The following is a 15,574-nucleotide window of genomic DNA, read 5'->3' as shown; positions in this document are numbered from 1 at the left end:
GCAGTGTGTAGTTTAGTATTGATGCAGTGTGTAGTTTAGTATTGATGCAGTGTGTAGTTAGTATTGATGCAGTGTGTAGTTTAGTATTGATGCAGTGTGTAGTTAGTATTGATGCAGTGTGTAGTTAGTATTGATGCAGTGTGTAGTTAGTATTGATGCAGTGTGTAGTTAGTATTGATGCAGTGTGTAGTTTAGTATTGATGCAGTGTGTAGTTTAGTATTGATGCAGTGTGTAGTTTAGTATTGATGCAGTGTGTAGTTTAGTATTGATGCAGTGTGTGGTTTAGTATTGATGCAGTGTGTAGTTAGTATTGATGCAGTGTGTAGTTTAGTATTGATGCAGTGTGTAGTTAGTATTGATGCAGTGTGTAGTTTAGTAGTGTGTAGTTTAGTATTGATGCAGTGTGTAGTTTAGTATTGATGCAGTGTGTAGTTAGTATTGATGCAGTGTGTAGTTAGTATTGATGCAGTGTGTAGTTAGTATTGATGCAGTGTGTAGTTAGTATTGATGCAGTGTGTAGTTAGTATTCACATACATCGCGGATGATGTGTCCAGGAACATCAATAGATGTATTCATTCAATCATGCAGTGTGTAGTTGTTTAGTTTTTAACCCTGTCCCGTTTCGTGTCTGTGTGGCACGTTAGTGGTCCTGGTGCCGCCCTGCGACCCGCTCCTCTCCCGCCCAGCATCACTGAGGAGCCCAGCAGCCTCTCCTCTCCTGACTCGACCCCGGCCCCCAGCCTCAACACCACTCAGGTATTGGCCTGTTCCTCACTTATCTTGTTCGCAGACACTTCCGGCCAAATGTGCGGAAGGTCTGGTAGAATTGCGACGTTAATATTGGCCTTCGTTAGGATACAGAGTGGCGGGAGATTTCTCCCGGGTCATTACTCATTGGTTTAAAGGCCCAGTGCGGTCAAAAAGTAATTTTCCTGTGTTTTATATATATATTTCCACACTGACGTTGGAATAATACTGTGAAATTGTGAAAATTATGATAAATAGCCTTTTGGTGTAAGAACTGTTTGAAAAGACCGCCTGAAATTTCTGCCTGTTTTGGTGGGATGGAGTTTTGGCCTGTCTGGTGACATCACTAGGCGGTTAATTAGTTTATAGACCAATAAGAGATCCAAACCTCTGCTAATAACAGCTTGTTTTCAGTTTTCCTCAGACCACTCCCAGACAGTCCTAGAAGAATTCTTGCTTCAGGAGTTGCTATTTGCTAAGAAGCTATTTTTGTTTCTTTTTGACCATTTTAATTGAAAACAATCTTAGTAAGATACTTAATTGTTACCCAGAAATTATGACATTGAGATAAAAAAAAAAACTACTGTTACATTGGACCTGTAATCGGCTTAATCTACCAACCAATCATTTCCCACAACACCTTCCCCCACGTGTCTTGTGCCTGTCGTATCGGTCCGACGTCTTGGTTGTCGTGTCGGTCCGACCTCTTGGTTGTCGTATCGGCCCGACCTCTTGGTTGTCGTATCGGCCCGACCTCTTGGTTGTCGTATCGGCCCGACCTCTTGGTTGTCGTATCGGCCCGACCTCTTGGTTGTCGTATCGGCCCGACCTCTTGGTTGTCGTATCGGCCCGACCTCTTGGTTGTCGTATCGGCCCGACCTCTTGGTTGTCGTATCGGTCCGACCTCTTGGTTGTCGTATCGGTCCGACCTCTTGGTTGTCGTATCGGTCCGACCTCTTGGTTGTCGTATCGGTCCGACGTCTTGGCTTTAAACTCTTATTGGGATAGTTTTCTCCACAAGCGCGACACACGTCGACCTCAGATTTTAGGGGTGTAGTCTTTGTTCTTCTCGTGAAGCCACTCAGTAGCTACATTTGAAGTCGGACGTTTACATCCACCTTAGGTTGGAGTCATTAATACTCGTTTTTCAAACACTCCGCAAATTTCTTGTTAACAAACTATATTATTATTATTATTATTCTGACATTTCACATTCTTAAAATAAAGTGGTGATCCTAATTGACCTAAGACAGGGAATCTTTACTAGGATTAAATGTAAGGAATTGTGAAAAACTGAGTTTAAATGTATTTGGCTAAGGCGTATGTAAACTTCTGACTTCTGACTTCTGACTCAGCTGGTAGAGCACGGCGCTTGTAACGCCAAGGTAGTGGGTTCGATCCCCGGGACCACCAATACACAAAAATGTATGCACGCATGACTGTAAGTCGCTTTGGATAAAAGCGTCTGCTAAATGGCATATTATTATTATTATTATTATTATAACTGTAGCTATGTCCTTTGCTAGTTGGAAGGTATGAAATATTTTGTTCTTCTCCCTTTTGAGGTTAGGGAGAATGTTTTTGCTAGCTTACCAAGTTCCTACCAAAGTCCTGCCTCCATTTGGAGCCACGCCTCACAGTCGAATGATTCGCTAAAATGTAATAATGACAAATACTTTACTCAGTAATGTCATCCCCAAATAATTCTATGGTCACTCCCACTAAGGCCAGCTTTGAATGGTTGATTTACCAGGCTTATATCCGCTGTGCGAGGTTAGTTCGTCACCAACACGCAGAACACAAGATACAAACCGGGGGCCAAGATATATGGGGCCAGATCCTAACCTGAGATGCATGTAAATCATATTTTGGTGTAAATCTTCCATAAGATTTCATGAAAGTCAGACATGTGGATCACTGAAGATGTTTTTGCTATCTACAGGCCAACTCAAAGCAGTTCCTTGTGAGCAGTGCTACAGAATGTCTTCAAGAGGAGAGCCAGACCTCCGGTGAGTACTAATCTAGAGGTAGACTGATGTGGTAAGATTTTAATTTACTGGACATTTTAGAACTTTACCGGACATGTTAACGGATTAGGTGCTCAAAATCACATTCCAATTATTGTACTTAATCTTAACAGAATAGAAATTAGCCTGTGAAGTTATGGTCCTCTGTAGCTCAATTGGTAGAGCACGGCGCTTGTAACGCCAGGGTAGTGGGTTCGATCACCGGGACCACCCATACGTAAAAATTTATGCACACATGACTAAGTCGCTTTGGATAAAAGCGTCTGCTAAATGGCATATCATTATTTTTTTATAAAAAAAATTTATAAAGTAGAACGATGTTCTCATACCAACATGACGGGTTTTATTGAAAAGCGAAACGTCGCCCGCTGCTTCTTCACCCCTGCTATAAATCATAAATGAATATCATTTTAAAGAAATAACTACCAAAAAAAAAAAAAAAAAAATGTAAATATAATATTCGTATAATGTAATTTGCGAACGACCTGGCCTAAAGGCTATTTGTTATTTAAATAATAAATAACAACACAGCTGTTTTCAAAAACAATCTAGGACTTTCTAATTTAATTTAGCCTAGGCTGAATTAGCCCTAATAAATAACACAACATGGTTGTCTAGGAAACACCAGGGCCGGCCGGTCAAGGCTAGAAGGGATCCAGCTTTTGTCAAATTAACGTCAGATTTGACTTTTCGTAGCAGGTTAGGAGAATTAACGTAGCAGGTTAGGAGAATTAACGTAGCAGGTTAGGAGAATTAACGTAGCAGGTTAGGAGAATTAATGTAGCAGGTTAGGAGAATTAGGTTAAAGTTAGGAAAAGGGTTAGGGTTGGCTAAAATGCAGAAAATATCAACTTTTGACGTTAATTTGATAAAAGCTGTGGCTTGGCCGGCCCCCCCCACTCCCCATTTCCGCTGTGAGTCAGCACCACAGCAGTGGGAAAGGGGGACACTCTAGGCAGCCACAAAATGAAGAAATTATCAAATTGATGTTGGACAATCAAATTCGATATGTAAATAAGGGAAATTCATAAAACATAAGCTCTTTCTCAATTAACCAGCCTGTGAAATAAGGCCTGAGCCAATGCATTTATGAAAGCACTCGTTTCCAAAGCTCAAATGATATCTCTCTTAACATTTATTAACATCCAGTAGAACTGTAATGGTTATTGTAATTTGAACTGTCGTGACTCGTGTCGTGTGATGTAAGTGGCTTATTGATAACAACACTGTTTCCTACTATAGACAGTTGGCTGTCTAATGATTACAACATTGTAACTCTATCCGATGTAATAAGTTGACAACAATGTTTCGTTTACAAGTGCTACTGTATAAGCTCAACTGAAATGCACCAATTGCTCATGATACACATCATTACTCTATCAATCCATTCCAAATCGTTATACTATACGTGACACAGGGGCAGCATATGTTGATCTTGCCTAGGGAGGCAGCAGAACTGCTGGGACCGGGTCTGACCAACACAATCATTTACTTGTGTTGGCGGCGGCAGACCTTGGCCTGCTCAAAGTGAGCCGCTGCTGTTGGGAAGTCAAAACTGTCCCAACTCCTTGGAGCCGCTTGATGCACATCAGCCCCATTACTTTGTCCTCAAGAAGGAGCGTTTGGGAGGACGTCTTTACTCTGTTTTGGAGAACGAATCTCCTCTCGAATGGCACACTGGAAACTGGGATAGTCACCATTATTTTACAATGGATTTTCTTTTTCTTCAGGACAATTTGGCGGCAATCATTTTATAGGCTTTTCATTTTTTTAAACGGCCAAAAGCCAGCATTTACCTACCGGCTAACAGAAACCCTGGTGTGGTGTAGGCTGTAGTGAGTGTGGTATGAACCTGTTATCTCTCGATCTGCTGGTTGCTAAAATAATCCAGTCAGAGTGGTGAAGTGCCATCCAGCGGGGCTAAAGAGGTCTGCTTAATGATGTGGGCTTGTCTGTCTGTCTGTCTGTTTTGCGGATTGATGGTCGGTCTGTCTGTCTGTCTGTCTGTTTTGCTGATTGATGGTCTGTCTGTCTGTCTGGTGGCTGGTTGACGGTTGCTGTAACAATCCAGTGAGGGGTGTGAAGTGTCATCCAGCATCTTTAAAGCGGCGCTCCTCTTCGGTCCAGCAGACTCCCCAACCCCGCCCCCCCCTACGCAGCCGCAAAACCATAGCTGTACTACACTGGAGAGATACTCTGGGAGGTGTGTGTGTGGTCGATCCACCACAGCATTGATTACTGTGACTCACCTTGTGTCATGGGGAAGCTAGACTCTGTTCTCTGTATCTTTTGTCTCCATCTCTCACTGGGTTCCACCGTCTGGGTTCCACCGTCTGGGTTCCACCGTCTGGGTTCCACCGTCTGGGTTCCTCTGGTGATGGCAGCCTGGTCTGATTATAGACCACACGGGGTGATAATCTGGCTTCTAGAATGCACTGTGGTACTTTATGCTACAGTATACCAGCGTTTCTCAATCCTGGTCCTGGGAACCCAAAGATGTCCACTCCTGGACCAGGATTGAGAAACAGTGCCGTAAACAACCCTTAGTGTTATTGACCTGTAGTCTTTATGTTCCAACCCTCAGTGTTATTGACCTGTAGTCTTTATGTTCCAACCCTCAGTGTTATTGACCTGTAGTCTTTATGTTCCAACCCTCAGTGTCATTGACCTGTAGTCTTTATGTTCCAACCCTCAGTGTCATTGACCTGTAGTCTTTATGTTCCAACCCGTCAGATGTGACAGATAAGACCCTGAGGTCTCAGTCTAGTGGTCCACCATCATCATTCAGCTCCACCCTCAAACCCTCCCAGCCCGGGTTGGACAAGGAGCCCCTGACCCGGCCTCCTCGCCAGAGCTACATGGGAACCACCACCAGCTCCAGAGCCAAGAGGTCCCAGGGTGAGGGCCTGAACATCTCCCCGACTGAGGAGCACCCTGCTGGAGGGAAGATCGTGGAGGCGAGAGCCTCATCCCTCCAGGACCTCCAGAACATTACAGACCCGGAGTGCAAGGATAATCTACCACCCTCTGCCCAGCCCCCTGTATCCCACACCACCACCACCACTTCCTCAGTGGAGCCTCCTGCTCCTGCCAGCCAGCCTCCCTCCGTCCCTCCTTCTCCTGCAGGGAACCACAGAGCCAGAGCAGCTCTCCACCTGGACCTGGCTGTGCCCTCTGACCCCCCCACCCTAACCCTCCCCTTCCCTCTGGCCTCCCACAAGTCCCAGAGGGGGATCGGAGACTCAACTCGCCCGGCACGCCACGCCCTGGTCACCCCCACTGAGATGCGTTCTTTGGGGAAGGAGGCGAAGAGGTACCTCCGTAACATGGAGGACAGCCTGGGGCCACGGGGAGGATCCTCAGGGCCCCGCAGCAGCCTGGCACCGGCCCCCGCCATGGCCCCGGCCCCCGCCATGGCCCCGGCCCCCACCCCCGCCATGGCCCCGGCCCCCACCCCCGCCATGGCCCCGGCCCCCACCCCCGCCATGGCCCCGGACCCCACCCCCGCCATGGCCCCGGCCCCCACCCCCGCCATGGCCCCGGCCCCCCGTCTGAGCCCAACCCTCCCTCAGGCCCAGCTCACTGAGAGCCCCTCCCATCTGCCCCTGCAGCAGCAGGCTAGCGACAGTCCTGGTTCTGCCTGTTCTTTCCCTCTCCATGGTGACTCTGGTCTCCATGGTGACTCTGGTCTCCATGGTGACTCATTAGAGGAAACGCTGAACCTTCAGATGTGTCACCAGGTGGCCAACGAGTTGAGGCACACCATGAGAAGAGCCATCACATTCTACAACAAGGTCAGATTACAAACGAATGAAAACAATATTCACTAGCTTTTCAAAGATGCATGTGTTATCAACTTCAACCAGCCTGTCAAACGTTTCAACTAAGCCTTTATCCTTTAAAGGGATACTGCTGATGTAGAGAGTTGAGTGGTTTATCTACTTAGCCAGAGAGTCAGAACTCATGGATACTAGTTGTCACTGCGTCCAGTTTGGAGATTATTGAAGTTAGCATGTCGTTAGCTTAGCGCAAATGCTTTTAGTCTCCCGGTACAGTAGCCAGCTCCTCTCAAAAGCAGGGGAATAAACTTTCTAACTACTCCAATGCTGGGTGGTTGGTCATTTATAGTCTTGCAATGCATAGTAATCGATATTTTATACATTTGTTAATTTCACTGATAATCATAAAATACCAGATTAAATTCACTTCTCATTCTTTCCCCGTTCCGTTGTCGCGTAGAGATGTAGAGGGATCGCAACATTATATCTGTCCCATTATGGCGTCTGAGCGCACGGACACCGCCACCGAGACCGATACAACGTTGTCTCTCTGTCTCTGTTCTCTCACAGGTCCGCTGCATTACAGACGGCCCAGAGCAGCAGGGCCAGATGTCGGCCATTTTAAAAGAGGCCTTCTGTGTCGCGCAGACGGAGCTGGACTCTCTGGTTCCTTCAGGTCCGAGGTCAGCAGCAGGTCACAGCGCCCCCTGTCCCCCGGAGGACTCTCCAGGTCGCCAGCTGAGAGATGACCGGACCGTCGCTCTACTGGAGAAATACTCTGAGATGCTGCTGTGCATCGCTGAGAAGAAGATGGACAGCAGCTAGCTGATGGGTTTGCCTAGATGGGAATGCCCCGCTGCAGGTTAGGAGAACTAACGTAGCGATGGGCAGCAGCTAGCTGATGGGTTTGCCTAGATGGGAATGCCCCGCTGCAGGTTAGGAGAACTAACGTAGCGAATTAGAATTAGGTTAAGATTAGGAAAGGGATTAGGGTTAGCTAAAATGCAAATATTATCCCTGATGTAACTCGAATATGCAAGTTTTAACATATTCTAGACATGACCCTAGCAAGACGTCCTTACGGGAAGCAAATATCAACCATATGAGAACAATTGGATGCTTTCCCTTTTCCACCAGGCTGTTTCAAGAGCATCCTGTCCCTTTTCCACCAGGCTGTTTCAATAGCATCCTGGCCCTTTTCCACCAGGCTGTTTCAATAGCATCCTGGCCCTTTTCCACCAGGCTGTTTCAATAGCATCCTGGCCTTTTTAATCAACAGCACCTTTAAACCTGACCGGAAGACTGTCTGTGTATATTAGAATGTTTATTTAGATTTGTTTTAAGCCATACCTTTTGTGAATGTTTTAGCACGGCATTAGAGACTGACTGAAATAAATCAGTGGTAAATACATGCTTCACCATCTAGTTTAAAGTCTCCAACTTGTTTAAAATCTTTATTTTTAGCTTTGTCTTATGATCCTATTTATCTTTATGGATGTTTTATTTCTTTTGCTTATTACTTAATTTAAGCTCTTGTTTTGTCTTCTTTGTGTGATAGCCGTTTGTCTGTCTTTGTGATAGCCGTTTGTCTGTCCGTTTTCGTGTGATCGCCGTTGTCATTCTTGGGTTATTTAGCTCTCAATGGTGGTCTGCTTGAAGTTACCCCAGGGCCCGTATCCACAAAGCATCTTGTTGTTTTTTTCTGAATACGATTACATGGGCAGATCCCCGATCAGCACTCCTTTGGAGATGCTTTGTGGCTATGAGCCCTGGTCCATATCCCATTCTGTATCTAGCCTTGTAGCCATTGACACTTTATTTCAAACATGATCTATTGAGCATCAAAGCAGTCCAATGAGGAGTCATTCAGCCACAACCAAAGTGACACGCTTTAAATCAGTGTTTACATTTTTTTTTTAACTCTTATTAATTACGGTGTAACATTTTATTTGGACCCTGTCCAGGTATTTGTGTACCGGTATGTTTGCTATTTCATACTGAGGAGTTCTCTATCTAGTAGTCAAGTTTTAAGTTCAGTATTAAAGTTTTGTTTTAAGCTCGGTGTCTGATTGATTCCTATTGAGGTTAGAGCCAACATACACTAGTGTTAAGGGCTGTATTATGCTATGGCCTATTTCTCAAAAATAGCATATTATGGAATCAGATGGGTATACTAGTGTCACCGTCACCTGCAGTGTTTGCACAGTCCCTGTGGTGTTTCACTGTGTACTTCATGGTTTGTCGTGAAATTTGTTAAATTTCAATGTAAATATTTGTAATATTTTACCCTTCTGCTGTTGCGTTCATACGAAATGTCTATTTTACTAAGAATTTGTAATAAACGTGTTTTACATATTGCTTTGCGTGTTCTCCATACGACAACCATACTAGCTTTAACCTGGAACCCCGGGGGGGGAACCAGGAACCAGGAACAGTTGAAGGTCTGGAAGAGGTCTGTGGAGAACTTCTGCTGAGCCAGAACTTAAAGAAGCAGGGATCATCCTTGAAGGAAGTAGAGAGAACCACCCAACACCGGACCTGCTGGAGGAAGTCTGGGGGGGGGGAGATCTCCTTTGAAATGTAGTACAGTAGGCCAATTGCTCATTGTCTTGATTCAGTCGTGCAATTTCTGCTGACCCATATGTATAAATTATTTTAATTGGAGTTAGCCTAGTGCCGCGTTGACGTGCTAATCGGAACCAGGAAACTTCGAATTTGCCGGCTTGCTAACTGGTGGAACGCAGCATGTGAATAACTACAACCAGTTAGCAGGTCGGAAATGCCCGAGTTTCCTATTTCCGACTAGAACGTGAACGCGGCATATATACTGGGGAGTTCGACAGTGTTCACATTCACACAGATTTTAATATGCATTGTACTTCAGCACGGGCGTGTCCTGCCCTAACACGTTTTCAATGACGACGATGACGAGTCCAGTCGGACTCAGGAAAATAATGGTCAATTGCATCTGATTGGCTAGGAAAGTTGTTGTTCGCTGGACCGCCTGTCACTTCCATGTTGACAGCCTTGCAGCCTCGGTAGAGATTTAATTGAAATTGAAAATGTAATGTTTCTCTGATATACAGTAGACTAAACTATTTGGCAATGACGTTTAGTAACAGACTAACTAGCTGTAGGACTAGTAGTATATCATGGCGGCGCTAGGAGTGGAATGTAGCGAGGCGTCTAAAGTCGAACGGAAGATCAACACCCAGAAGACGGCCGACTCATGGAAACGACATGTCATCCGCCAACTCAAACACCGGGATAAGTATCAGAAGGCGATGTTTCAAGATGTCATACGGTCATGTATGTAGACGTTCTTTTCTGAAGGTCTTGTGTAAAAAAAAAAAAAAAAAAAGTAGTTGTAGTTTCTTTCAGATAGCCTAAAAAGGCTTAAGCAAGATTAGTTTTCCGATTCAAGGAAGTTCTGGAAATACTGTCATGCAGCAACACTAACTAGCTATGTTTCCATCCAACTGGCGACAGATTTTCATGCGAATATTATAGAATCCGCATGAAACAAATGCGAATTTACCCACCAGTGGTGTTTCCACAAAATTCACTTTTTGCGGTTAAAATCAGTGCGTGATGACGTAGTGCACACAACATGTAGGCCTACCTTTTCGCTGAAATGTTCATGTACCGATAAAAAATCTAATGTTGCATCGCATTTTCAACTCTACGGATAGTTTTGTCACAAACTGTTGCGTTAAATAGCAGATGTTCCTACTCTGGTCTTGGCAGGTGCGCTCCAGCCAACCGCTGGCAGATACAGTGCAGGTAAACTAGTCTACATGATGAGATTATTATGGACAAAAGAGCAAGATTATTTGTCAAACTGCAACCAAGCATCGATGATCATGTCACCAGTATAAGTAAGACCCTCAATATGTATTGGAAAGGCGCATCACCTTGCACTTTCAGCACCCTGTGAAGTTCATCATCATTTATTTAATCTGTAGCCTAATAAACTGCATGCTTTCCTGAGGCGTTGTAGTGGGAGGACCACACATGTCGTCGCGTGACTCCAAATGTACTTCAGTATGATAGTTATATCAATATTTGCGCATACAAGCGTTTCCACTGACATTTCGCATAATTGATTTTACCAAAACAAAAAGATCCCACCTTGTCTAGCATATCTGGTTTTGTCGACATTTGGAAAGTTTCCCAACAAATCTTCTGTTGCCAACAGCCATAGAAATGAATTTCCATGTGGGCTAGGACATTGGAAATTTAATCAAAGCCTAATGGATGAAAATATATACAGTTGAAGTCGGAAGTTTACATACACTTAGGTTGGAGTCATTAAAACTCGTTTTTCAACCACTCCACAAATGTCTTGTTAACAAACTATAGTCATACCGCTTCCTGACGCGTTCTGTCTCCTAGAGATGAACGTACTTTGGTGCGAAAAGTGAAAATCAATCCCAGAACAACAGCAAAGGACCTTGTGAAGATGCTGGTACAAAATAATCTATATCCACAGTCAAACAAGTCCTATATCGACATAACCTGAAAGGCTGCTCAGCAAGGAAGAAGCCACTGCTCCAAAACCGCCATAAAAAAGCCAGACTACGGTTTGCAACTACACATGGGGACAAAGATCGTACTTTTTGGAGAAATGTCCTCTGTTCTGTTTGGCCATAATGACCATCGTTATGTTTGGAGGAAAAAGGGGAATGCTTGCAAGCCGAAGAACACCATCCCAACCGTGAAGCACAGGGGTGGCAGCATCATGCTGTGGGGGTGCTTTGCTGCAGGAGGGACTGGTGCACTTCACAAAATAGATGGCATCATGAGGAAGGAGAATTATGTGGATATATTGAAGCAACATCTCAAGACATCAGTCAGGAAGTTAAAGCTTGGTCGCAAATGGGTCTTCCAAATGGACAATGACCCCAAGTATACTTCAAAAGTTGTGGCAAAATGGCTTAAGGACAACAAAGTCAAGGTATTGGAGTGGCCATCACAAAGCCCTGACCTCAATCCTATAGAACATTTGTGGGCAGAACTGAAAAAGCGTGTGCGAGCAAGGAGGCCTACAAACCTAACTCAGTTACACCAGCTCTGTCAGGAGGAATTGGCCAAAATTCACCCAACTTATTGTGGGAAGCTTGTGGAAGGCTACCCGAAACGTTTGACCCAAGTTAAACAATTTAAAGGGAATGCTACCAAATACTAATTGAGTGTATGTAAACTTCTGACCCACTGGGAATGTGATGAAAGAAATAAAAGCTGAAGTAAATCAATCTCTCTACTATTATTCAGACATTTCACATTCTTAAAATAAAGTGGTGATCCTAACTGACCTAAGACAGGGAATTTTTACTAGGATTAAATATGAGGAATTGTTTAAATGTATTTGGCTAAGGTGTATGTAAACTTCCGACTTCAACTGTAACTGACTGTTCCTGCATAACATAGATACTGCATATCTCCTTATTGTATGGGACACTTTCTCTTCAAAGCTATACATGTCTTAAAACAATTTCGGTCAAATTAACCAAGGAAATGGAGTTTAAGGCACAGATGGGATCGCAATAAGAAGTACCAGTACCATAGAGGCACAGAATACGTTAGAGGAAATACAAAAAGAAATGGAAGAACTTATTCAAGAACAATCAAGTGTAATATGTTACAAAATAAAGTGAACTGGATGGAAAATTGGGGGAAAATGCACAATTCTTTATGAATGTTCAACATAAAAATGCTACCAAAAATTATTTACAGAAACTTGTTACAAATCGTCCATGATTCACCAAATTATATTTTGAAAGTGGAAGCAAAATGCTTTAAGCATATGTTTTTCATTTCAGTCTCTTCCATCTCCACTAAACACATTCTGTCCCCTATCAACACTCTTAACTTTTGGTGCCAGTGAAAATGAAAGTAGTCAAGATGACTAGCTTGATTGAGCCTCCGCCATGTACAGTGCCTTCGGAAAGTATGCAGACCCCTTGAACAGGTTTTTAGACATTATAGCAAATTTATAAAAAATAAGAAACATACGTTTCAGTATTCAGACCATTTGCTATGAGACTCGAAATTGAGCTCAGGTGCATCCTATTTCCATTGATCATCCTTGAGATGTTTCTACAACTTGATCGGAGTCCACCTGGGGTAAATTCAATTGATTGGACATGATTTGGAAAGGCGCACACACCTGTCTATATAAGTCCCACAGTTGACAGTGCATGTCAGAGCAAAAACCAAGCCATCAGGTCAAAGGAATTGTACGTAGAGCTCCGAGACAGGATTGTATCGAGGCACAGCTCTGGGCAAGGGTACCAAAAAATTTCTGCAGCATTGAAGGTCCCCAAGAACACAGTGGCCTCCATCATTCTTAAGTGGAAGAAGTTTGGAACCACCAAGACTCTTCCTAGAGCTGACCGCCCGGCCAAACTGAGCAATCGGGGGAGAAGGGCCTTGGTCAGGGAGGTGACCAAGAACCCGATGGTCACTCTGACAGAGCTCCAGAGTTACTCTGTGGCGATGGGAGAACCTTCCAGAAGGACAACCATCTCTGCAGCACTCCACCAATCAGGCCTTCATGGTAGAGTGGTCAGATGGAAGTCACTCCTCAGTAAAAGGCACATGACAGCCCACTTGGAGTTTGCCAAAAGGCACCTAAAGGACTCTCAGACCATGTCTCTGAATGTCCTTGAGTGGCCCAGCCAGAGCCCGGACTTGAACCCGATTGAACATTTCTGGAGAGACCTGAAAATAGCTGTGCAGCGACGCTCCCCATCCAACCTGACAGAGCTTGAGAGGATCTGCAGAGAAGAATGGGAGAAACTCACCAAATACAGGTGTGCCAAGCTTTTAGCGTCATACCCTAGAATACTCTATGCTGTAACCACTGCCAAAGGTGTTTAACCAAGTACTGAGTAAATGGTCTGAATACTTACGTAAATGTGATATTTCAGTTTTTTATTTTTTATTGATGAGGTGAAAAAACTATTTAATCAATTTTAGAATAAGACTGTAACCTAACAAAATGTGGAAAAAGTCAAGGATCTGAATACTTTCCGAAGACACTGTATATCTCACTAGCCTCCATATATCCACTAGTTCCAATATATCCATAATATTTGTGATTTCCTTAAGTGCAGGAGGGTGATAGTTTGTAGTGTGATTTCTTTTACGGTTCATTGAGGTACTTAAAACTGTTTTATAATCGCCCACCATATAATAATTGAGACGTATTGCCTGTAAACTCGATAGATTATTATATATATTTTCAAAGAAGTATGGATCATCATTATTTGGACCGTATAGATTAATGAGACAAATCTGTTTATGGTCCAATAGCATATTTAAAAGGATCCACCTTCCTTGCAGATCTTTTTGAACAGTATTAAATGTACTTAAGTATCAAAAGTATAAATAATTTCACATTCCTTATAGTAAGCAAACCAGACGGCATGATGTTCTTGTTTTGTATTGATGTACAGATAGCTAGGGTCACACTCCAACATTCAGACATCATTTACAAACGAAGCGTTTGTGTTTAGTGAGTCCACCAGATCAGAGGCAGTAGAGATGACCAGGGATGTTCTCTTGATAAGTGTGTGAATTGGTCAATTTTCCTGTCCTGCTAAGCATTCGAAATGTAACGTTTACTTTTGGGTGTCAGGGCAAATGTATGGAGTAAAAAGTACATTATGTTCTTTAGGAATGTAGTGAAGTAAAAGTAGTCAAAAATATAAATAGGAAAGTAAAGTACAGATACCGCCAGAAAACGACTTAAGTAGTACTTTAAAGTATTTTTACGTAAGTACTTTACACCACTGTATTTTTTTGACTTGCAAACCTGCTGTAAAATTAGTAAGAGTTCTGGCCAAATTAGGAGAGGTCAAGTCATTATTATTCCTTGTTTGCCATTATAGCTAAGATCCAATGGTGGTTATTGGTGAGAGTGGAGAGGGGCTCTATCTGAGGGATCAGGACGGGGGAGCTGGGAAGGCATCAGACACTTCCCTGAAGTATGTGTGGTGCCTCCACTCATCTCACTTCGGTCTCTCCGTGGACCCACTCTCCCCAAGTAGAGCCCCACCAGCCACTATACTTTAATTCACAAGGTATTACAAACTGACCACAGTATTTAAGCGGCAGTCTTTCTCCAATGTATTTATAATGATATAATCCACAGATTTTTGGTACGTTAGGAGAGTTGGAGCTTAAAAGCCCTAAAAAGGCACAGATCCTCAAAGTACAAAGAAGTACTTTCCTTTCTGGTTTTTTTGTGTGTTCTCTGTTAAATGTTTGCTCAGCATACATACTCACACGTTCACACATTTTTACTCCTGAACTTATTTAAGCTTGCCATAACAAAGGGGTCGAATACTTATTGACTCAAGACATTTCAGCTTTTCGTTTAAAATTAATTTGTAAAGATTTTGAAAAACACCATTCCACTTCGAAGGTTAATAACATTAACAGTATTTAAGTGGCAGTCTTTCTCCAATGTACACCACATGGCCAAAAGTATGTGGACACCTGCTCGTCGAACAGCTCATTCCAAAATCATAGGCATTAATATGGAGTTGGTCCACCCTTTGCTGCTATAACAGCCTCCACTCTTCGGGCAAGGCTTTTCACTAGATGTTGGAACACTGCTGGAGTGATTTGCTTCCATTCAGCCACAAGCATTAGTGAGGTCGGGCACTGATGTTGGGCGATTAGGCCTGGCTCGCAGTCGGCGTTCCAATTCATCCCAAAGGTGTTCAATGGGGTTGAGGTCAGGACTCTGTGCAGGCCAGTCAAGTTCTACCACACCGATCTCGACAAACCATTTCTGTATGGACCTCGCTTTGTGCACAGGGGCATTGTTATGTTGAAACAGGAAAGGGCCTTCCCCAAACTGTTGCCACAAAGTTGGAAGCACAGAATCATCTAGAATGTCATTGTATGCTGTAGCGTTAAGATTTCCCTTCACTGGAACTAAGGGGCCTAGCTCGAACCATGAAAAACAGCCCCAGACCATTATTCCTCCTCCAAACTTTACAGTTGG

At 43.7% G+C, this 15,574-nt stretch overlaps 2 protein-coding genes across 5 annotated transcripts in view; both read left to right on the top strand.

The window, feature by feature from the left end:
• LOC311115171 (mitogen-activated protein kinase-binding protein 1-like) overlaps window positions 1-8,910 on the top strand; it is a 65,773-nt gene extending 56,863 nt beyond the window's left edge. Inside the window, exons 27-30 of the mRNA XM_084190374.1 lie at window positions 647-758; window positions 2,692-2,758; window positions 5,510-6,570; window positions 7,126-8,910. Coding sequence (XP_084046500.1) covers window positions 647-758; window positions 2,692-2,758; window positions 5,510-6,570; window positions 7,126-7,380 — 1,495 coding nt within the window. The 3' untranslated portion in view covers window positions 7,381-8,910. The remainder of the gene's footprint in view (window positions 1-646; window positions 759-2,691; window positions 2,759-5,509; window positions 6,571-7,125) is intronic.
• A 639-nt stretch (window positions 8,911-9,549) lies between these two features.
• Window positions 9,550-15,574, top strand: part of LOC311115175 (protein Atg16l2-like) — a 97,494-nt gene continuing 91,469 nt past the window's right edge. For 2 of the 4 annotated variants that reach the window (XM_084190379.1, XM_084190378.1), the window contains exon 1: window positions 9,550-9,864. In XM_084190379.1, the coding sequence (XP_084046505.1) occupies window positions 9,708-9,864 (157 nt within the window). In that variant the 5' untranslated portion in view covers window positions 9,550-9,707. The remainder of the gene's footprint in view (window positions 9,865-15,574) is intronic. The other 2 variants (XM_084190380.1, XM_084190381.1) reach the window with 1 other exon arrangement.

Source organism: Coregonus lavaretus (assembly GCF_964263955.1).
Source record: "Coregonus lavaretus genome assembly, contig: HAP1_SCAFFOLD_268, whole genome shotgun sequence".
Taxonomy (NCBI): domain Eukaryota; kingdom Metazoa; phylum Chordata; class Actinopteri; order Salmoniformes; family Salmonidae; genus Coregonus; species Coregonus lavaretus.
The sequence above is the reverse complement of the archived record's forward strand: the minus strand, read 5'-3'. Positions and strand labels throughout refer to the sequence as shown.